The sequence below is a fragment of the Neurospora tetrasperma genome (genome assembly GCF_000213175.1).
Source record: "Neurospora tetrasperma FGSC 2508 unplaced genomic scaffold NEUTE1scaffold_1, whole genome shotgun sequence".
Classification (NCBI taxonomy): domain Eukaryota; kingdom Fungi; phylum Ascomycota; class Sordariomycetes; order Sordariales; family Sordariaceae; genus Neurospora; species Neurospora tetrasperma.
This window is the reverse complement of record NW_009799099.1, coordinates 4,791,394-4,813,707: the sequence shown is the minus strand read 5'-3', so window position 1 is coordinate 4,813,707 and position 22,314 is coordinate 4,791,394. Positions and strand designations below refer to the sequence as shown.

At 53.0% G+C, this 22,314-nt stretch overlaps 7 protein-coding genes across 7 annotated transcripts in view; 5 read left to right on the top strand and 2 right to left on the bottom strand.

Moving 5' to 3' along the window:
* Window positions 1-67, bottom strand: part of NEUTE1DRAFT_77391 (uncharacterized protein) — a gene marked incomplete at both ends in the record, with an annotated part of 4,327 nt that extends 4,260 nt beyond the window's left edge. Inside the window, one exon of the mRNA XM_009850159.1 lies at window positions 14-67. Within this exon, the coding sequence (XP_009848461.1) occupies window positions 14-67 (54 nt within the window). The remainder of the gene's footprint in view (window positions 1-13) is intronic.
* A 1,049-nt stretch (window positions 68-1,116) lies between these two features.
* On the top strand, window positions 1,117-2,083 carry NEUTE1DRAFT_98517 (uncharacterized protein; the record flags this gene model as incomplete). Its single annotated transcript, XM_009850158.1, has 2 exons — window positions 1,117-1,241; window positions 1,354-2,083. 2 exons carry the CDS (start codon window positions 1,117-1,119, stop codon window positions 2,081-2,083), a joined length of 855 nt encoding a protein of 284 aa, XP_009848460.1.
* Window positions 2,084-2,756: 673 nt separating this feature from the next.
* On the bottom strand, window positions 2,757-4,471 carry NEUTE1DRAFT_34238 (uncharacterized protein; the record flags this gene model as incomplete). The annotated part of the gene is made up of 4 exons (XM_009848745.1): window positions 2,757-3,326; window positions 3,382-3,913; window positions 3,978-4,135; window positions 4,202-4,471. 4 exons carry the CDS (start codon window positions 4,469-4,471, stop codon window positions 2,757-2,759), a joined length of 1,530 nt encoding a protein of 509 aa, XP_009847047.1.
* A 323-nt stretch (window positions 4,472-4,794) lies between these two features.
* Window positions 4,795-5,141, top strand: NEUTE1DRAFT_116089 (uncharacterized protein; the record flags this gene model as incomplete). Its single annotated transcript, XM_009850157.1, has 1 exon — window positions 4,795-5,141. One exon carries the CDS (start codon window positions 4,862-4,864, stop codon window positions 5,051-5,053), a length of 192 nt encoding a protein of 63 aa, XP_009848459.1.
* A 2,490-nt stretch (window positions 5,142-7,631) lies between these two features.
* NEUTE1DRAFT_58699 (uncharacterized protein) lies at window positions 7,632-12,320 on the top strand (the record flags this gene model as incomplete). Its single annotated transcript, XM_009849076.1, has 4 exons — window positions 7,632-7,799; window positions 7,873-8,055; window positions 8,126-11,723; window positions 11,787-12,320. 4 exons carry the CDS (start codon window positions 7,632-7,634, stop codon window positions 12,044-12,046), a joined length of 4,209 nt encoding a protein of 1,402 aa, XP_009847378.1.
* A 1,123-nt stretch (window positions 12,321-13,443) lies between these two features.
* NEUTE1DRAFT_77381 (uncharacterized protein) lies at window positions 13,444-16,783 on the top strand (the record flags this gene model as incomplete). Its single annotated transcript, XM_009850156.1, has 3 exons — window positions 13,444-13,479; window positions 13,570-13,646; window positions 13,720-16,783. The coding sequence occupies 3 exons, from the start codon at window positions 13,444-13,446 to the stop codon at window positions 16,565-16,567; spliced, it is 2,961 nt and encodes a 986-aa protein (XP_009848458.1).
* A 545-nt stretch (window positions 16,784-17,328) lies between these two features.
* NEUTE1DRAFT_120372 (uncharacterized protein) lies at window positions 17,329-20,763 on the top strand (the record flags this gene model as incomplete). The annotated part of the gene is made up of 1 exon (XM_009850155.1): window positions 17,329-20,763. One exon carries the CDS (start codon window positions 17,329-17,331, stop codon window positions 20,761-20,763), a length of 3,435 nt encoding a protein of 1,144 aa, XP_009848457.1.
* Between the last annotated feature and the right edge of the window lie 1,551 nt (window positions 20,764-22,314).

Here is a 22,314-nt window from a genome sequence, read left to right as displayed (position 1 = left end):
AGGCGGAACAAACACTTCTCTTAGAAACCCTGCGACCGGCAGGAGGACCCTGAGGATAAGGTGCCATATTGTTTGACGGAGACAAGACACGATGATGACACAGGAGCTCTCAAGGAGACTCTCTCTCAAGTTGGTTTGCGCTCCCGATTCAAATTCTTAAAGCGCATATTCGGCGCTGTCTTTTGTTCGGTTGAGCCCACCGAAGCAGGGGAAACAGATACAATTAGAGGAGGCAAGTACTTAGAGGGAGTGCGATAGGTAGGTATGGATTCTTAGGAAGAAGTCAATGAAAACAAGGAGTAATAAAGGTATTGCGACGTTATAAAGATGAAGGCGGCGACTCGCGCCCATGAGGAGTTGAAGTTGATTGGTTGAAGAAGCTAAAGTGAAGCAACTCATGACCCGTTCCGGCGCCATCCAGCGGTTGGGTAAGCTTGTCCGTCCCGCCGCTGCTCATTCGCACTTGCCATACTTGTTGCCATGTCGTGTAGGTGTGAAGCAGGCAACTGGAAGATCTCGAGCACTTGCTTCATGTCTTGGACCATCATGATGATCTGAAGTCCGGATCTGGAGTTAAGGTAGTCCATCGTCTAAGTTTATTTGTTGAATTGTGATATATGTCTGTAACCTTCTCGCCCCTTATCATCAGCTTGAAGTTTCGGATGACGTCCTACGCTACAGTCCTGAAAAGTAAATAAAGTGTAAACCTAACCGAAACAAGTACTTTCCTTACTTGACAGCGGGGTTCTTGGCGGTGAAGCGGGGGGTGGTGAACTTCGAGCTGTTAACAAATGTTATAGGTGGTAATGCGCTGTAGTGTAATGATAACGTATCGGCGATAAGTCATCGTCAAACACAATGGGACCCGACTTGAGAACCACCTAAACATCACTGGTGCCCGCCGATTATCACGACTTTCTAGTCTTGGCGCCTCAGCCGCAAATAAACAACGCCAAGAGCTCATAGAAACAGACTCAGGATTGACTGACTGGCTGACTGGCTTCAAATCCCAGTACATAGGCCACCTTCTTGGGATATTTACATCCCACTCAAAAAAAAAAAAAACCACCAAAGAATTCCGGGCAACCGCCTTCTATGCGTCGGACACTTTTCATGATGAGCAACATTACTAACAACACTTCGAAACGGTTCTTTGCGCCGCTGAAAGAGCCCTTCACGGCGGCGGGCTCTCAACTGCGCAAGCTGGAGGGCGTGGTCTTTGATATGGACGGGACATTATGGTATGTTTTTTTTTGTCAAAATCAGCTAATGAAATCTCACTTTCACCTCGACAAGAGTAAAGAATCATTCAAACCATTCAACACTCCATACTAACACATCCCCCTCCCCAAGCGAACCCCAAACCTACATGTTCGCACTCATGCGCTCCGCCCTCTCCATCTCCAAGTCCACCGACATCCTCGACCACATCTACTCCCTCCCCACCCCCTCCGCCCAAGCCACCGCCATGGAATCCATCCGGTCCATCGAGCGCGAAGCCATGGTCACCCAAGTCGCCCAGCCGGGTCTGGTGACGCTCATGTCCTACCTCGACGCGCGCGGGATCCGCAAGGGCATCTGCACCCGCAACTTTGACGCGCCCGTGAACAACCTGATCGAAAAGTTCCTGGCCGGGTCCGTCTTCCACCCAATCGTGACCAGGGAGTTTCGCCCGCCGAAACCGGATCCGGCGGGTATCTTGCACATTGCCAAGGCGTGGGGGCTGGCGAGACGGGCGGGAGCGGGGGAGAGCGGTGTGCCGGAGGTGGGCGAGGAGGAGCATGAGAGTGCTGCTGCTGCTGCTGCTGCTGCTGCTGCGACGGAGACGACGACGACGACGAATGGCGCAAGTACAGAAGAGGGTCTGAAAAAGACAGAGGAAGGGGAGTGGGTGGCGGATGCGAGTGGGCTGATTATGGTGGGGGATAGTATTGATGATATGACGGCTGGACGGAGGGCGGGGGCCAAGACCGTCTTGTTGGTCAATGATGTGAATAGGCACTTGGTGGATCATGAGCATACGGATTTGGTGATTGAGAGGTTGGACCAGTTGGTTGACGTTTTGGAGGAGGGGTTGTTGTAAAGGGTGAATGGGGAGAAGCCGAGAATCGAGTTTCACTAGTAGCGAGAAGAAAAGGTTGAGAGGAGATGACGGATGATATCCAGACGAAACAACAGTTCTTTGTATTATTTTGCTTGGATGTCTCACAACAAATGACTTCTTGCGCCCACTGATATACCTAGATACCCATCATAGACAGTACTCATTCTCTGAACAAATGCAAAACGGACAAGACATGGTTCCCATCCTGAGAAAGATCAGATTTTAGATGCAAACTCGGAGTTTCTCACACATACACTTTTCCTTCAAATCAAGCACCATCAACCCACCATCTCCCCCGTTCCCTTGTACTCAGTTAACTCAATTCCCACTCATGATGGCCATAACCATAGCTACCCATTTGACAGAGACCCAACGTTCTGCTTAACAAAATGCCATTGTCGTACCACTGAGGTGAGCCAGCACCGTCAGGGTAGACCCGCTGATTGTTCGAATGACTATCTTCACCAAACCGGTGGTCTTGAGGCGCGTGTAGAAAAGTGACATCAAACGCAGTCTGGGAAGGTCAACGTATATATGCAAAACAAAGGGGGGTAAACGGGCAAAGCGGAGCTGCAAAAAAATAGGGGGAGGGGTTGAGTATTATTTATGCCAAGAAACATCCTCTCATAATCCATCATATGCAACACTCAACTCAAAATCGGCCAGTTGGAGGCTGCATTGCGGCTTGCCGGCGACTTTCCCTCTGCAGTTCCTCTGCTGTCAACTGTCTTCGTGGGGGCGGCGGCGGCATCGGCTGGCCCGGAGGCCCCGGTCGGATGGGTAGGGCGAAGCCCGATCGGCTCGAGGACGAGGAACTGGTATACGAATGGCCGGTTGACATGGAGGGCCTCTTTTCGAATGGAGGAGGAGGAGGAGCCTGCTGCGGGTATCTGGGCTGAGAGCCAGTCGTAGCTGCTCGGCTCCCTAGTCCCGGATGTACAGACGGTCCACCTGTGCGGCCAACGCTGCCTGTTCGGCTGCTTGGCGGGGGTCGGGTTGGTACGCTTCCATGTTGATCACGAGGTGACACCATAGTCCCCAGAATCGGAATCTCACCTGAAGTGGGTGTAGGCTCATCACTGGACCTTAGAAAATCGTGCGACGACGGAGAGAGTTGTGGCTGCAGATGAGACTTGCGGTTGTCCCGGTCCATCAAGCTGCAGGCCCACTCTCTCAGATCGACCGGGGTTCTCTTCGCCGCTTGTACAAAGGGATCGCGGTCCTGGGTTTGGTGTTAGTAACTCTATGGCCGCAGTAAAGTAAAAAGAACAACTTACAAAGAGCTCTTGAGGCGTCGGCCGCCTCTCGGGTTCCTTGTAAAGACACTTCTGGATCATATCCTCAAGGATTTGTGGGAAAGCATCGCTCTTGGGTAGCTTCGGTGCTGGCTCGTGAACAATTTGTTGGAGAAGGTCGAGAATACCGGCGGGAGCATTTTCAGCATCATCCCCAAGCTGATCACTGGCGAACGGGAACTTGCCAATCGCCAACTCCATGACAGTCAAGCCGAAACTCCACACATCAGACTTGACTGTGTACTTGTCGCCCTGGATTCTTTCGGGAGCCATGTAGGTGGATGTACCCACAAAGGTGTCGGCGACAGAGTTGACTAGCTCTCCGGAAACACCGAAATCGCAAAGCTTGATGTGGCCCTTTGAGTTGACGAGGATGTTGGAGGGCTTGATGTCTCTGTGCATGATGTGGTGTTTGGAGTAGAGGTACGTGAGACCGCCGAGGGTAGCTTCAGCAATCTTTCCGAGGACATCAACGCGGACTGGACCGAAGACACGGGAGATACGGTCGAGCGAGCTACACAACCAAGGTCAGTCAGTCTCCACTGCGCAAAGAACATGCGGTCCAAGAGGCAACATACCCAACATCCATGTACTCCATGCACATAATCACATCGTTGTGCTCGTTAAGGAAGGCGCCATAGAAGGTGACAATGTACTCGGAATGGCAGCCGTGCATGATTTGAAGTTCGCGGACGATACGCTTGCGCATCTCCTTCTTGGCCTCAACATGGATAACCTGCCCATGCTTGGTTAGCGGAGCTTACAACGGCGAAGCTTGGAAACCTTGGCTTGTCCAACATACCTTGCGAGCCATAACTGTATTTGTCGGGATATGCCTGACTTTGCTGACTGTGCCTCCGTTTCCAGCTCCCAACTCTTTGATGAGGTCCAGATCTTCGGGCCTGAGGTCCAGGTTGAACTCGATGCCGATCTCTAGCTGGGCATTGTTGTCGTCGTCTTTATCCTTGTAAAAGGTCTCGGCCGTCGGCGGGGGCTTGGGAGCGGCAGGAGCCAAGGCAAGACCTTTGACGTTCTTGCGCTTCATGGAGCGCGGGGCAAATGGGTCGGCCATGATGTCTGTTTAAGCGTAGTCGGGTACGCTTCTTCTATTGCGGTTTTGTCTGGAGAGAGTCGCAGGTCCTGGCGCTCTCGTTCTTCTGTCTTGGATGTCTTGACAAGTCGAGGACTGGAGGTGGGAGGAGGCGATCAGATATAGAAGCCTGATGCGATGCGATACGCCACTCGTACGGAGATGAGATGTGGATTCCGAGGTCGACAACCGTCAGGCCGGAATGTCAGTGCTGGGGATTGGGTATTTGTTATTGTTAAATCAACCCAAGGCCAAGATGGAAAGAAGCAGCCGAGCGGGAAGGCGATCGATTCGAAACTAACTGTCGTAAAACCAAAAGCAATGTAAAAAGGGGGCCAAGGGTCTGCGGTTGGTGATGATGATAACCCTTTGATGCCGTCGTCCGGTATCCCAGTCCCACAAACGCGCTATCAGCTGAAGGAGAAAGAAGACTGGACACTAAATCGCAAAGACAAATCGCTTTTGGCGGGGATTTATTCGAAGAGGGGAAGCCTTAGTCCAGGCGGTGAAGGAGACACCAAGTCGAGGGAACAGGCCAATGTTTTTAGGGTGGAAAGAGGTTGAAAGTTGTATGGTAGAGAGAGGTGGTAATAACGCTGTGTCCCGTCAGGTCTCGCCGTTGTTCTGTCCGGTCACAGTCCCAAGGTGGGGTCTGGTTGTGATGCCGAGAAGAGGGACGGGAACCCGACGGGAGCTCAAGAGGGGGACTAGCACCTCAACATGGAGACGGAGAGTGTGAGAGCACCGAAAACGGTAGTATCTAGTCAAAGCGTGCAATGGATCACTAAATCGATTTTCCAAGCTTCAATCATGTTTCTTTACCCTGTGAAATTACGAGGAATTGAAACAGGAACAAGTTGTTAGCGCAAATGTCAGTACATACCTAGGTCCTGAAGAAAGTTGTTAACGTGTCTTGGCAGCACCAAGTCTTGAAGAATGTCCGACTTGACCGATAAGGAAGACTGGGACCCCAAAGCTAATGAAGAGAAAAGAACGGCACTATTGACGAAAGACAACACCCATTCCACTTGACAAGACGAGTAGGTAGTAGCCAGGTCCCGTGTGAATGATGGTATCTTTCTGGGTTCGAGAAAGGGGTAATTGTACAGGTAGTTGCACTCTCTAACTACACCTAGTTTCCGTGTTGAGCACGGCCGGCAATAGTGCTTACCACTAGCACAGTGGTGTATAGCGGTGCTCACTAACTCCGTCACGCACTGCCACCCACGACATTCCACACACTAGAGATAGCGAGGTAGGTCTCAGCCCAAGGACAACGAAAGGAGGGGCGATCCAGAGGTACCTCGTCGGTTCCTGAGGGCAAGCACAAGGTTTCCTGGTAATGCGAAGAGCTTGGCACTGGGTCTGATATACTTAGCGGTACATGTAACACCAATATTTCAGTGTAAACAAAACATGGCTTTCTTTTAACGCACTATTTCTTTTTCTAATATCTGTAACTTCGACAGTGGCGCCACTATGTGAGGCAAAGAAGTCGAGACGAACCTGTGATCTGAGTTGCAGAAAATGGGATGGTGTTTGTTACATTCGGTTCACTTCTGGATCTGGGGACGGCACACCGTAGTGGGGGGGAAATACAGTGCGGACTCTGAGAGAGGTCCGGACGAAGCTATTCCCAGGTAAGTAGCCATACGTACTTATAAATAGACGGTGCCATCCTGCGCACAGCCTATCTCCAGTGGAACATGTGAAGCTCTTGTAGTGTAGCTCGCTTACAGGCAAGAGATGAAGAAACTCGCGCATATGTCCCTGTTACCAGCAAAACAAAAAAGAGCATCAACATACCAATGACAGGACAATCTTCAACTCAAGTCTAACCGCAGCACAGCAAGCACAGTGCACGTCATATTCGTACAACCCCAGAGCTCTCAAGAAGCGCGCCATGAGATGTCGAATCAAGCAAAATACTGCTGTGATTGGGCATGACCAGAACCAACAGTCGGCTGTGATCCGGATGATGCCAGGGACTTGTTCGAGATATGCGTGCCAAATGGTGGGTCTAAGCGCGGATGGCTGGGGATCATGACCCCGAAGAGCATCTGAAACCAAAGATGCTCGCTTCTACTCAAGTGGTGAGTTCCGTGATGCAGGGCATGAACGTCCCTCAGATATAGTTTAGCCATGCGGACCCCAGAGTTCAAGCATGGGTGAGATGTTCGCAGGACGACGACTGAACTTCGCATAAACATGTCCAGTGTGCTCAACATCACAGTCAAAGCTTCCGTTGCTAGCTCCCCTCGAGGGCATGGATCGTGTCGGTTGGTGTCTGTACACTACACCGCATCATATGCTCCAATATGCAGAATACGATATTGTTGTTTTGTTTTCCTCACGATGAACTCCAGACTGTTTGGCTGTCAAGGTGTATGGTTGTGACGGTCCGAGACTGGCCTGACGAAATCCGTGAACTGTCCTCACATGAACTGAAATGGCATTGTGGCATGCTCGTGAGCAGAACGACAAGCACAGTAAAAGATCCCATCACACAACATAAGAACTCGGGACAAGTTGGTGATGGCTGCTCGTCGTTCGATGTTGACGATATGCACGGGCCAAGCCATGTGTTGTTTCTGTCCGTAATCGATTCATCCAACTTGAAGCGACACTTCGTTCAGTTGTTCAGTTCTATGGCCTGGGTCTTGGCGAGGCTGAACGCGTTATGTGGCGCGTGGCGTAAAAAGTTCAGTTGGAGGGTACAGGGGCGGGTGGCCGGGCCTTGCTTGGCCCGCCGTGGTCTCGCTCCAAAAATTCGGGTCTTCCTGACACTATTGACGTGCGTGCACCAACCGACGTGACCTGGCGGCAGGCGACCACCTCACTAGGAGCGAGCAGCACGTACGCAGCAGCAGCAAGCAGCCTTTCGGCCAGAAAGGTTCAGGGCAGTCGCGGTCAACTCAGACCTCCCTCAATTGCTAATCACTTCTTTTTCACCAAACGAGCTCGCTCTGCACCCAACTTCCTCCTGTATTCTTCTTTTCTCTTTCATCAGCACCCTAAGAGCGACTGTTGCTCCCATCGAAACGCGCTTCATTTCCAATTCCGACCCTCTTAGGCGGTCGAGACTTGTCCGAAAAGACACCTATTTACACACCAGTTTGCGCCACTCCAACCAGCCGTAACCATGAGCAACAGCATGCGCGACTTGATTGACGGCGAGGCCGAGCTCGATGACGAGGAGGATGATGAGTCCTTTGATGAGGAGGCCGGCGACCGCCCGAGAAGAAGACCCAACATTGATGATTCCAGCGAAGAGGAGGAAGACGACGAAGATGAGGAAGAGGCTAGAAAGGTACGCCGCCTCTGGCCCGATGCTGTAGCATACCTCCGGTTGAGAATACCGCTGACACACCCATCGCTCACAGATTCGCGAAGGTTTCATCGTAGACGAAGATGAAGAGGACGAGGCTGAGGATTCGGATGCGCGCGAACGCCGCAGGAGAAAGAAGCGCCGTCGTGAGCGCGAAGAGGAGGAGCAGCTCGACGAAGAAGATCTCGACCTGATTGGTGAAGCGATTCCTGAGTGGGAGCGGAAGCCACAACCCCAGGTATGTGCTCTACGGTTTCCGGTGACATCATCCAGTCGGCTCACCTTTTTCCAAGCAAACCAAGTTCAAGCGCCTGAAACGGGGTCATAGGGATGACCACCGCCCCACTGAACGTCGCGGTCTTGCCGAGATCTTTTCCGACGAGGACGAAGAGCACGATGATCGAGGCTACGGCCGTCCCAGCGGCCGGGCTCAAGCGGACGAGTTCGACGACTTCATCGAAGATGATTACCCCGAGGATGACGAAGAACGTCGACACCGCGAGGAAGATGAGGAGGTCGCTCGTCCCAAAGATAGGGGTCTTAACATTGACACAACCGGTCTCGATAAAGATGCTCTCGAGGATATGGATGCCATTTTCGGTAATGGTGAAGACTACGAATGGGCGTTGCAGCTGGAGGAAGAGCAGGAGCACGGGGAGCGAACAAAGGAAGATATCGAGTTGCAGGATGTCTTTGAACCTTCGCAGCTCAAGGAGAAGCTTCTTACCGACGAGGATAACAGGATTCGGTTCAACGACGAGCCTGAGCGCTTCCAGCTCGATCGCAAGGCTTTCAAGAATCTCCAGATGACGTCCGATCAGTTTAAGGAGGAGGCTCGGTGGATCAGCAACCTGATGCTACCCAGCAAGAACCTTTCCAGTGAGCTTCACGGCCCGTTCAACAAGGCCGTGGGCAAGGTCCTCGAATTCTTCGTTATCGACGGCGTCGAAGTTCCCTACGTTTTTCAGCACCGAAGAGACTACCTCATCCACGCCAAGAAGATGCGCAACCCGAATCGCCGCGACGATCCTGACGCTCCCGAATATACTGTTGATGCCGAGAAGCTCCTCACCCAAGATGACCTGTGGAAGGTCCTGGATCTCGACATTAGGTTCCGGTCTTTCCTGGAAAAGCGTAACGCGCTCGAACAAACCTACGACAAGCTCAAGGAGAAGACCCGGGACGATATCCTTGAAGAGATGATACGCCAAGCGCAGTCCATCGAGGAGCTCCAGGATCTCCAAGATTACCTAAACTTCCAGTATTCGGCGGAGCTCAAGGACCTTGCTGCCAACGATAATAGCGCACAGCGTGAGATTAAGAGGGCCGGTGGCAGGACAGCCCAATTTGAACGCATCCGGCGATCCAATGCCTACAAGTTTGTTCAGGCACTCGGAATAACGCCTGATCGTCTTGCCAAGAACATTCTGCGCGAAAGCAGCAAGGTGACCTCAGAGGACGATTCAAGGCTACCAGATGACCTCGCCGACACATTGGTAGACGCCGATTTCCCGACGGGCGAGCTGGTCATCAATGCTGCTCGCCAGATGCTTGCTGAAGAAATGTTTGCCAGTCCTCGGATGCGCAAACACTTCAGGAAAAACTTCTACGGCATGGGCATTGTGAGCTGCCGTCGCACTGATAAGGGTCTACGCAAGATTGACGAAGCAAATCCTTACTACGAGGTCAAGTATCTTAAAAACATGTCTATCGCCGATCTTGCCGTTCGCCCAGAGCTCTTCCTCAAGATGATGAAGGCAGAGGAAGAAGGGCTCATCGAAATCAAAGTCTCGCTGGAGAACGACCGCGAATTCAGGCAACAACTTTTTAGTGATTTTGCCTCGGAGAACTTTAGCGAGCTTGCCGACAAGTGGAATGCGGAACGCCAAAAGGTGATCGATTTGGCCTTTGACAAGCTTGTAAAGGTTATCGTCAAGGGTGTGAAAGACTCCTTGCGGACGGCGTGCCAGGATGAGCTGCTCAAAACCTGCCGTGAGCTCTACTTCAAGAGACTGGATCAAGCCCCTTATAAGCCCAAAGGTATGGTTATTGGCACGACCCCCCGTGTGCTCACGCTATCGAATGGCATGGGTGATCCCAACCGTGAACCTGTATCCTGGGTCTCGATGGATGAGGATGGAAGGATTCTCGAACACGGTACCTTTACCAACCTAGCTCGCGATGAGAGTCAACGTGAGGCCTTGGCTGAGCTAGTCAGGCGTCGGCAACCTGATGTTATTGGCATCTCCGGTTTCTCAGCCGATACACACCGTCTCATCAAGGACGTTGAGGGCCTCGTCAGTGAAAAGGGACTGGTCGGCCCCGAATACGATGACCCGGAGACCAACGAGTACCGCTCTGACCTGCTCGAGGTGATTGTCATCAACGATGAGGTCGCCCGGTTGTACAAGGACAGCCCTCGTGCGGTTGCAGATCACCCAAGCCTCAACCCGATGACCCGGTACTGCATTGCTCTGGCTAGATATATGCAGAACCCCATGAAGGAGTATGCGGCCCTTGGCAAGGATGTCACCTCACTTCAAATTCATCCCTACCAGCAGTACCTTCCTCAGGCAAAGCTGCTCAAGCACCTCGAGACGGCCATGGTCGACATGGTCAACCTCGTCGGTGTCGATATCAACGTGGCGATGCAGGACGCCAACACCGCGCATCTTCTTCCCTACGTCGCTGGTCTTGGTCCCCGTAAAGCACAACTGCTTATCAAGGGTATCAACAAGAACGGTGGAGTTGTCACCTCTCGCGACGAGCTTGTCGGCGACCCTGAGCGACACAAGCTCCCCGTCCTTGGCCCTCGCGTGTGGAACAACTGTGCCAGTTTCCTGTTCATCGAATACGAGCCTACGAATCCTGAGTCCGACCCGCTAGACAACACTCGTATCCATCCAGAGGATTACGATCTCGCCCGGAAGGTGGCAGCCGATGCACTGGGCCTGGACGAGGAGGACGTCAAGGCTGAAACTGACGAGAACGGTGCTGGTGCTATTGTTCGCAAGCTTTTCAAGGATGATGAGCAGGACAAGGTCAACGAGCTCATCCTGGAGGAATATGCCGAACAGCTCGAACGCGAGTACCAACAGCGCAAGCGTGCTACGCTTGAAACCATCCGGGCTGAGTTGCAGGTACCATACGAAGAGCTGCGCAAGAAGTTCGAGAGCCTTACGGTGGATCAGGTCTTTACCATGCTCACGGGTGAGAACCGTGATTCGCTCTGCGAGGGCATGATTGTGGCGGCCAACGTTCGGGTAGTCAAGGATGATTTTGCCATTGTCAAGCTGGACTGCGGCATCGAGGGACGCATTGAGTCTCACGATGTTTCGTACCGCCACTCCATCAAGGATGTGCTCCATGTCGGACAGGTCGTTCAGGCGAAGCTCATTGATCTCAACCGTAAGGAATTTGTGAGCAAACTGTCAATGAGAGATGAAGAGATGAGGCGGCCATTCCGAAGACACTTTGACCACGGTCGCGATCAGTGGGATTACAGAAAGGAGGATGAGGACAGGGAGGAGCTTCGCGAGAAGGACAAGAGCACGGGACGTGCGCAGAGAGTGGTCAACCATCCTCTATTCAAGCCCTTTAACAGCACCCAGGCCGAGGAGTATCTGGGCAGTCAGCCGTCTGGCGAGGTTGTAATCCGACCTTCTAGTAAAGGTAACGATCACCTTGCCGTGACCTGGAAGGTGGCGGATGGTGTGTTCCAGCACGTCGACGTGCTCGAACTACAAAAGGAGAACGAGTTTGCTGTCGGGCGTGTCCTCCGCGTGGGCAAGTACACATACCAGGATCTGGACGAGTTGATCGTGGACCACGTCAAGGCCATGGCCAAGAAGGTGGATGAGCTCATGCAGTGCGACAAGTTCCAGAAGGGCTCCCGTAATGAGACTGGTAAGTTCAGCCACCTACACTGATGCTATTCATGATGATGCAGATGCTAACCAAGACCAACAGAGAAATGGCTCACCACGTACATGGACGCCAACCCCAACCGGTCGACATACGCCTTCTGCATCGACACCAAGCACCCCGGTTACTTTTTCCTCTGCTTCAAGGCCAGCCGAAACTCGCGAGTCAATGCCTGGCCTGTGCGCGTCATCCCTCATGCTTTTGAGCTTATGAAGAGCCAGTACCCAGATGTTAGGGCCCTCTGCAACGGCTTCAAGCTTCGGTACCAGAGTGAGATGTTAAAGCAGCAGTCAGGAGGCAGATAGTACTGCAACAGGTCTGGCATTGCAGACGCAGTGGGGTTTCGATGGGTGTTTGCTTGATTGGCTATAGGGTTTCGGGTTTCGTTGTTTCTCTGTCTTTTGGGAATTGGACCGCAGTGGACACTGGGGCTTTGAAGAGGCAGCGCATTTATTCATTGTGGGATAGACTTTAGGTATTCACATCAGATTGGGTCGTGGATCAAGAGACCTTGCAAAAAGCCGATATAGTTTAGTCAACGGTGGAATGGGGAGAGCCATTTGACTTGGAGAGCAGTAATGGAGAAATACAAAAAAGGTTCACAAGGCATTTAATCGGATATTACGTTCAATGATCCAACTTGATGTGCCGGTGCTCGTTTACAACTCATCGACAAACATTTGCGGCACTTGGACAGATAACAAGACTGTCATCGCCAAGAAAAAGGTTCACGACTGGACGGATTTGGTGTTAAGTCTCAGCAAGACACCGAACCGTTTAAAGTTCTAGAAACCGGCAATGCCATTCTAGTTGGAAGACCGACATCCTGGATGACAACACACATGCCGAGGTTGCCGACGACCTTCTGACCAATGAAACCCGTAGAATCCTGTAAGGTGTACTATAAGGCTGAGCGCTAGGCAACCTCCAGCTAGGCAGTAGCATGGCAGGTCGTCGGGGTGACCATGCCATGGCTCTCGGTGTGATACATACATATGTAAACGTGGGTTGGATCGGGGTGTTGTTTCAACTGAATGAGGTGAGACATGGGGAAAGGAAGGGAGCAGTGTACTTACTGTAAGTAAGAAGGAAAAGCGGGCGATCGGAGGTTAGGTAACCAATTGTCCGCTGACCCCGAATGTCGGGAAGGATGGAAGCTCCGGTGGGGATTGAATTGGCGTCGGGTCCTTTCCATTGTTTTGTTTCCCCCTGGAATGCCAGGCGGGCAGGCGGTCTGACGGGAACACAAGTGGAATTGACGGGAACGCCCCCTGTCGGCTGGCCATTGGGTGCTACGGTGGGTTGATCGGTGCCTGTGACCGGTCTGCGCCGCCCTGTTCCATGTGCCAGTTTAATTGCTGTAGTGGTCCCCGTTCACCACCGCCCGGCTTTTTCCCTCCTTTCGATTGCACTCGACAACATCAACAGGACCCCTAGTCTTATACCATAACATCCGACCGTATTGGGGCTTTAACTACCTCTAATGGGTCGCCTCCATCACCAGCCCATCCATTGATCACGGAAGCTTTGTCTCCGACTCTGTTAACGCGGACAGAGTAGCTGCTGCTGTTGCTGAAGAGGCGGACAGGCCCCACGATCAGACCTCGGTTACCGCATTCATTCATTCATTCATTCATCTATCCATCCACCCTCACTGTCATATATAGCACGACACCCAGGCTCCCGATCATCGACTTCCACCATGGCGGGCATCGAGCAGCTCGAGATTCACAGCAAGGTATACGCTCCCTGACCTGTTCAAGCCAAGCTTTTATAGACTTCGCCAACGGGAGTTGCTGACCGACGAACCCGCTGTTCACCCCCTTAGTCCTACATTGTGCGATGGGTCAAGGTTGATGAAGGCCATACGATATCATGGAGTCTTCAACCACACAAGAAGTCCATGTACGGATACCTACGAATCCCATAACTCTCTCTTCATAGACATTGGCTGACCTTGCAACCAACACGACTACAGCAACTTCGCCATCGTGAAGCACCCAGGATCTGGCGGTACAGCTGCCGGCTCCCAGACCTTCGAGGCCACGGCCACCCCCGAACACCCAGCCACCGAGGCCGCTGTGTCCGATGCGAAATCAGGCCTGTTCAGGAGAGATGCCAGCACAGCGCAAGATCAGCTTGCCAAGAAGGGCTTTATCCCCATCCAGTGGCACGGCAAATGCGAGGCCGACAAGGTTACAGTGGGCACATACGACGTTACCAGTGCGGGCATGTACGGTCTCGTCTTCGACAACACCTTCTCCAAGCAGACGTCCAAGACGGCCACGTTTGTTCTGCTTACCTACCCCACCGGCGCCCCGCCCCAGACTGCCCACCATCTGCCTACCGTACAAGCGGGGGCCGGCTCCAACGCCAGCAGAACGAGCTTGGGAGCAGGTACTACTCCCCGACTGGGCGCCGCCAATTCCGACTCGGTCGATAGTCTACCCAGCAATGAGACCGCCGGGCGCGGCCGTGCTGCCTCGAATGCGAGAAGTGAGGGCGGATTTGTGCCGGGCGCAACCTACCACGTCGGTGTGCTTCTCAAGAGACGTCGCAAGAAGGGCCAAGGTTTTGCTAGGCGCTTCTTCTCCCTCGACTTTACGACTTGCACGCTATCCTACTACCACAACCGCAACTCGTCTGCCCTGCGAGGAGCTATCCCTCTGAGCTTGGCCGCCATTGCCGCTGACGAAAGACGGCGCGAGATTACCATTGATTCTGGTGCCGAGATCTGGCACTTGAAGGCGTCCGGTCCCAAGGACTTCAACGACTGGGCCAAGGCCTTGGAAAAGGCCAGTCGTATTGCTCGGGGTCTGGAGACCCTCAACAACGGCGCATCCCTTGGTGTTGACAGACCGGCTTCGCGGCCCTCCACCAGCGTACCCAGCGCACAGCAGGAGGACGAAAGAGAATGGGCGCAGGTCGAGTCCTTGGTTAGCAGGGTTGCAGGAACAAGAGATGCTCTCAGGCGCCTGGTCAAGGATATGGCTGCCGAGAAACAAGCGCCTGGTGCTAGTCAGGCCTCGTTGCTCTCACCCAACACGCCAGCGATTGCGGAGGACTCTGAGACCTACTTCACTCCCTCGACGGAGTCGCGCAGGCCGTTTTGGAAGCGCAAGACCAGCAATGCTTCGCCGGGCGCGCAACCAGGCGTTCAGGCAACGACTGGAGCTGCTCTGGCGGTGCCATCGCCAGCCAGTGCGACGGCCGTTGCGGAGGAGCGGAACCCATACGATAACTGCGCGGCTCTTCTGAATGATTTGGATTCTGTGGTGGTTGAGTTTTCTCAGCTGCTGTCTAAGAATAAGCGCCGAAGAATCCCTTCGCAAATGATGCCGCCTAACATGATGCCTGCGGCTTCCAGAAAGAGTTACGAGTCTACAGCGTCTACCATTGATGAGTTCTTTGATGCCGAGGCTGGTGAGCAGGGTGGCGCGGGACAGAACCAGGTTATGATCATTCGTCAGAGCGAAGAGGACATGCCCGGCTCAGATGCGGAGGAGGTCGATATCCACGACTCCTCATCAGTCTCTTCTGTCGAGGAAGAGGAGGAGTTTGAAGGCGTCGGTACAGAAAACCATGACAGTCTGTTCCCCGTTAAGCCCAAGTCTCTTGCGCCACTGCCTATCACAGACACGGTTACCAGACGCACGACGATTCCGGCCGCCAAAGTGCCTCCTCCCAGTCTCATCGCGTTCGTCCGCAAGAACGTGGGTAAAGATCTTAGTACGATCAGTATGCCCGTTTCTGCGAACGAGCCTTTGTCACTGTGCCAGCGTATAGCGGAACAGCTTGAATACGGCCAGCTTCTCACGGAGGCTGCCAAGAAGACTGACGCGAACGAGCGTCTTCTGTATGTTACGGCCTTTGCTGTCTCCCAGTTCAGCAACGGTCGTGCCAAGGAGCGTGCTACGCGCAAGCCCTTCAACCCTCTGTTGGGTGAGACGTTCGAACTGGTGCGCTCCGAGAACGAAGTGCCTGGCGGGTTTAGAGTGCTGGTCGAGAAAATCTGCCATCGCCCTGTCCGCCTTGCCGTACAAGCCGACAGTGCTCTGTGGTCTTTCTCCCAGTCGCCGGCTCCTTCGCAGAAGTTCTGGGGTAAGAGTGCCGAAATCACTACCGAGGGCCGTGTGCGGGTCAGCCTGCATCTCCCCGACGGCACCGACGAGCTCTACAGCTGGCACATCGCCACCGTCTTCCTCCGCAACGTTGTCTACGGCGAGAAGTACGTCGAGCCCGTCGGCAACATGAACGTTAACAACGAGACTTCGGGCGCCAAGGCTGTCGTCGAGTTCCGTTCCGCTAAGGGCATGTTCGGTGGCCGAGGCGAAGAGGTCCACGTCGAGACGTTTGGTCCCGACGGGTCCAACACGGGCCAGGCGCTCACGGGCAATTGGACGAGCAGTCTCAAGACTGCCCCTGGAGGCAAGGAGATTTGGAAGGCGGGCAGCCTCGTTCCCAACGCGGCGAATACTTATGGCTTTACGACCTTTGCCGCGTCGCTGAATGAAATCACACCCTTGGAGAAGGACAAGTTGCCGCCTACGGATAGCAGGTTGCGTCCCGATCAGCGGTTCCACGAGCAAGGCGATTTGGACTCTGCTGAAGAGTGGAAGGTCAAGTTGGAGGAGGCGCAGAGAGTGCGCAGAAAGCAGATGGAGGAGAGAGGAGAGGAGTATAAGCCGAAATGGTTCGTCAAGGTGGCTACGGGCCAGGACGGCGAGGAGGTGTGGAAGTTGAAGGGCGGGAAGGAGGGGTATTGGGAGGAAAGGGCGAAGAGTGGTGGGCAGTGGACGGGGGTGCTGGATATCTTTTCGGGGTAATCTGGTGATTTGGTGAGAGTGAGTGAGTGAGTGAGTGAGTGAGTGATATGGAGGAGTCGTGAGGAGGTAATGTCTAGTCTAGTGTACACAAAAGCCAGCCCAGCGTGCGAGAGCGAAGCATGTCATATTTGGTGTCTAATTTCGTCACACTCCTTATATTGAGTATCACTACAGTACTACTAAGAAACATTGAATGAAGAAGAAAAAAAGGGGTTTGTTGACTTTTGAGCGATGGAGGTACACAGTTTGTGGTACTGTAGTCGCACCCGCCGTGACGTCCGGACGTATCCACCAAAGGCCGAGCCCATGCCGTTGCAGACCGCGGGAGAAAGTGGGGGGGAAAAAGGAACCGGGCCCGATATGGATCGATGGAGGGACGGATGATTTTAGAGCCAAAAACATTTTTGAAAAGCATCGATCCGCGCTTTTGAGAAACATCCAGTGGCCCGTGCCCGCCGATACCCCTCAACACCTTTAGATTTCAGCGACTCTGGGAGCGCGCATCTTTTTCCACGGTCCCTTTTTCGAGTATACGTACAGAGCTTTAGGGCAATTGAGACGGCGACTATCGATAATACGACTATAGAATCTGACGACCATCACCGAAATCCCGCGATAAGCACACAACAGCAGAAGCTAGGCGAAGAAAGTACATTATTCATACCCGAACCAGCGCGCAACGCGACACAGCGACTCCGACCACGATTCCAACACGGCGGCTGCGAGGAAAGCGCCGTCCGGAAATGCCCGTGTTATAGCCAATGTCCCTGGGAGTCAAACAGCTATGGAGAGTCTTGTCGAATCCCAATGGCGCTCGCGGGCTCTCCCTGATTCCTAGGGAGTGTACCCCAGCACTAGCTAGAGCAGCTCCCACCAGCAGCAGATCGACTCTTCGCGCCCTCCACAGCCAAGCGCCGTCGCTTCCCGACCAGTCTCAATCTACCGACGCCGAGTTCGAGGCCAACGATGTGCGCCGGCGGCAGCACACTACTACTGAGGTACACGACTCTGGCGAAAACCCCGTCCCCGCCGCGCAAACTCCAACAGAACCATCACGAGCATCACCACCACCACCACTACCACTACCCCGAGAAGAAGCTCAGGAACAAACTCAAACACAGGCTCGGGACGTCCAGGATAAGCAGGATGGTTTACCTCCGGTCAAAAAGGCCAAAACGGCCAAGTCGGCCAAACCTAAACGAGGCCGAGGCTCTGGCCTGGTCAACCGTTTGGCCAAGGTTCCTGTCCGCGCCCATCCGGTGCTCGAATCCGTCTTCGTCAGACCCGTCACCGAATATCCCGACCAGTACGAGACACGAGGGAGCGTAAGGACACACATGAAGGATAACCACCGTCAAAAGATGGTCATGGGAACGAGGGTACCTACCAATCGAACGGACTGGCGCGCCGTTCTTCGTAATCTCCTTCAATCGACACCCATGTACCTCCCCGAGCAGTTCGCCGACAACGTCAAGGTCATCATACCCCGCGAGACGGCGCCCCGGCTCTTGTCCGACAGCGAGTACAGTGTGTGGGATATTAAGTCTCGGACCAACTGCGGGATGGTACTATACAGGGCTGGGGACGCCGGTTATGAGGAAGGGACTGAGGACCAGCACCCGTACCTGATCATCTGGGGCCATCACCACTCGGTCAACACCGCCATTGACGAGATTTTGGGCGTGACAAGGAAGGTCACCATCATCTCCCGAACCGAAGGCACGGAGAAGGTACTATGGAACGGCAAAGGGGACGGCAAAGACTTCTTCCTCCGTGCGCCCATCGTGTTCGTTTCCGCCCACCGCACACCCTCTCAGCTGGCGCCTTACCACGTGAACATCCGCGCCGACGAGTTTCCCAAACCCGAGGAATGGACCCGCAAGACCTTTGAGGAATACGTCGACGCCCTGATCAAATCCCGCATGCCCTCCGCCCTGGCCTCCAAGCTCTACCCCGAACACGGCCGGCACGAAATGGCCGTCATCGAACAGCTTGTCGCTGTCTTCAACGACGAAGTCGCCGCCCAGTTCGTTACCAACGCGGCCTTCAAGATGGCTCTGCACTACATGACCCGCGGCGGCGAGACCTGGCGTCCCGAGGTGCTCTCCATGTTCAACTACGCCCAGAGCGGACGCGTGCGACTGGACGTCGGAGTCTTCAACATCCTCGCCGAAGCGGCCGTCAAGACCCGCTCGTTGTATCGCTTTAGCGCAGTTTTGTACCTGTTGGTCACGCGCGGGTACCAGCCCAACCTACGCACCTGGATTTTGTTCCTCCGCATGTTCGAAGCCGAAGAGGTCAAGCGCTACGTTTTGCAAGCCATGCACGACAGGGGGCTGTTCAACGCCCGCGGAGCGCTGCGCATGGTCGCCGACGAGATGGCGCCCCACGATGCGTACCGCGCCGTTCAGCTGGGTTGGGACGTACCCACCTTCCTGGCCAAGCAGGACGAACTCTACGGCGCCAACAGGAAATGGGTCTCCATCGACGCGCTCAACAAGATCTTCCACGTGTTTGGTTCCTACTCAATGTTCGCCGAGATCCGGCAGTTGCTCGATCTAGTCTTCGCCGGCAAGCTGATTGCGTACCCGGATCACGTCACGGTCAATACCATTCTTGCGCACTGCAAGGCGCAGAAGAAACTGGATTTGGCTGTCGAGTTCATCCAGCTGTTTGAGAGTCACCGCGCCAAAAACAACGAAACCCCGCTGAAGCTGGATAATTTGGCCTGCGACATACTCTTTGACCTGGCTCACTGGCAAAAGAAGCCGCATGTGCTCAGCACAATCTGGCGGTATGCCCATCTTGTGAACTCTACAACCTTCGATATGCGACAGAAGGGGACTATCCTGTTGAAGATGGACGCGGCGAAACTAAAGGAGGAGAAGTCGGTGAGGAGACTCAAACTGGGGGATGAAGAGAGGGTGCAGTTTGTGAGAAACCTCTTACTGGGCGAGTTTATTCAGGCCAATGGTGGCGACGAGGTGTTTGGGAAGATTATTGCTGGTATTGCCAAGGGAGAGCAGGAACACCAGCGAGAGATGGAAGAGATAGCCGAACAGGAAGAGGATGATGATGACCGAATACCGTCCACGTTAGGGGATTGGTTCCAATCTCAGTCCCTCCTGGACCCCTCCTCCAGCCCGACAATACCCCCGTCATCATCAGCAGCATCATTACCTGCCTCTTCCTCCAACCCCGACCACATCCGCAGCCGCATCCCTCAGCCCAAATCACAATCCTCCAGTGAACCAGAATCACCAACATGGGGCAACATCTACGGCTCCTTCCGATCCTGGTCCTTCGCCTCCAAATACCTCTACCTCGAACCCTCCGCACCCATCGGTTCCCTCCTCCAGCAAGCCCTCGACCGCGACCGCGAGCTTCACTTGGCCCTCCGGACAGACGGGCTCGACAGGCATGCAATTGAAGAGCTAATGAAGCCGGTCGAAATTCCGACAAAGTTAAGAACCAAACCGGCATTCGAGGAGGTGAAGAAGTTATTTGAAAGAGAGGGAGAGGTAACAAAGAGGGCGGTTAAGAAGGGTGGGGTAAAAGAAGGGGATCGGGATGGAGATGAAGAGGTGCAAGAAGCGATGGCGCTTGGACCGGTGGATGGGCAGACGTTGGATAAGTGGTTGAATGGTGGTGGTAGTGGTAATGAGGTTGCTCCTGCTGCTGCTAAGAACGCCCATGTCGACGAGACGGCGGCGGCGGCGGCGGCGGCTAAGCCCAATCCTAGTTCTCTATCGGACGATTCGAAGAAGGTTGTAGTGGAAGAACAAAAACAAGAACAACAACAACCCACGGCCGCGGCTGCTACGGTTGGGGCTGAGGTTGAGGTTGAGGTCGAGGTCGAGGCTAAGGGGTCACCAGAAAACAAAGTACAAGAAGAAGCTCGTAAGAGGGCTGAAAAGGAGCCAATGACGACGACAAGCAAATCCAAGACACCACCGCCACCATCACCAGCGCCAGCATCAGCACCAGCACCAACACAACCGACGACATCACCACTCACAACATCATCACCAACACAACCGACGACATCACCATTATCAACAAAGACCCCCACAAAATCACCAACCAAAGAGAGAAAGACAAAAGAAGAAGCCGCCAGTCTCAAACTACGATTTCCGTCTTCGTCGTCATCGTCGTCAGGCAAGCGAGTCAAGTGGGAGGATCTAGCAGATCTCTAAGGACTTGTATATGTATGGTTTTGTTTTGTTTTGTTTTGTTTTGTTTTGTTTTGTTTTGTTTTGTTATGTTTGGTTGGTAGATAGAGGACAGACAGACAGACAGACAGACAGACAGACAGACAGACAAACAAACAAAAAAGGGGAAAGCGTACCTACTTAGTGTAAATTAGAATTTTGTCGTTGTACGATATCAAAACTTGGACTTGACTTGACACTTTTTCATATGGATTGTGTGTGGATTATATATATATATATATATATACCGGCTGGGACGGAAATAGACTAGTCTAGAAAAAGAGAGAGAGAGATATATATATATATATTTGCCGATGCGAGGGATACGATACGATACGTAACTTTTTCGTGACAGGATTTTCCCCCGGAGGATCCGGATAGATGAATTACGGTGGTGGAAATAGGTATGGTAGAGCGGTGTTTGAGCGGGCGGTAATTTGAGCGGTCTTTGAATGATTGAGAGGTCATGGCTCTGTGTGTGCTGCTCTCATTCTGTGCGCTGTTTATCACAGAACCTAACTACCTAGGTAATTATTCCAGGCAGAGTAGTATACTTATTGAGTGCTGTTTTTTTTTCCATCCTCGCTCTGTCTCTGTTATACGTAGCCTGTTTGTTTGTTTGTTTGTGTCGAGTCAGTAAAAGGCTTGGCTGCGGTTCGGGTGAGATGATAGCAGGTCGGCGGCGGAGGTAGACAGACTTGGGGGTGAGTGTGATAGAGAGGGTGGGTGGGTGCAAGGCAGTGTAGAAGATCTCCGGGGCTGTGAAATATAACCTATTTCTTTTTTGGTTTTTTTTTATACATATATATATATATATATTCGCGAAGGAGTTAGGAGAGTTGAGTTTTGGTCAGTGATGGATGCGTGGAATCAGCGTAGCCTTTGATGAATGATGAATCTCTTCGTTGTTCTTTCTCTTCTCTAAGTCTGCAGCGAGCTGACGGCTCCGTCATCAACAAGCCTTATGTACAGCTCATGGCAGAGGTAGCTAGCTACTTCCCTCAGCGGGGAAACCCCGTGTCATTCAGTCAGCCTGTCTGCATGCTACCTATGTTTCTGTCCTACCATAGTAACTATTTTACTGTAGAACGAACGAGGCTGTTCCCTCGGTCCTCGAACCGGACATTCAGATGTCTTACGGAACATTTGATAAAGGATTAACTAGGAAATAAGACATCTCATTACACGGAAAGAAGTATTATCATGTTAAACGTCCTTAAGGAAGCTTTTCCCATTTATCATAGTCTGGTCTGTCTTGGTCCCCCGTGGTATTATGAGTAGATTTGGCAATGTTCGGTTCAAAGTAGGTATTTGTAATAACAAATTAGATAGAATGACCTCTGAAGAACAAGATAGAAGGAACATGAAAGAGATGCAGTGCCGAGAACCCACCATCAAATTTGAATTCAGAGAATAAGAAAAAAAAAAGGGAGGGGGGGGGGGCAGTGTCAATGACCACCGACCCGATCTTCTGTCGCAAGCAACGATAACCGACAATCCTGAAGCTTATCTATCTATCCATGTATATCGGGTTGC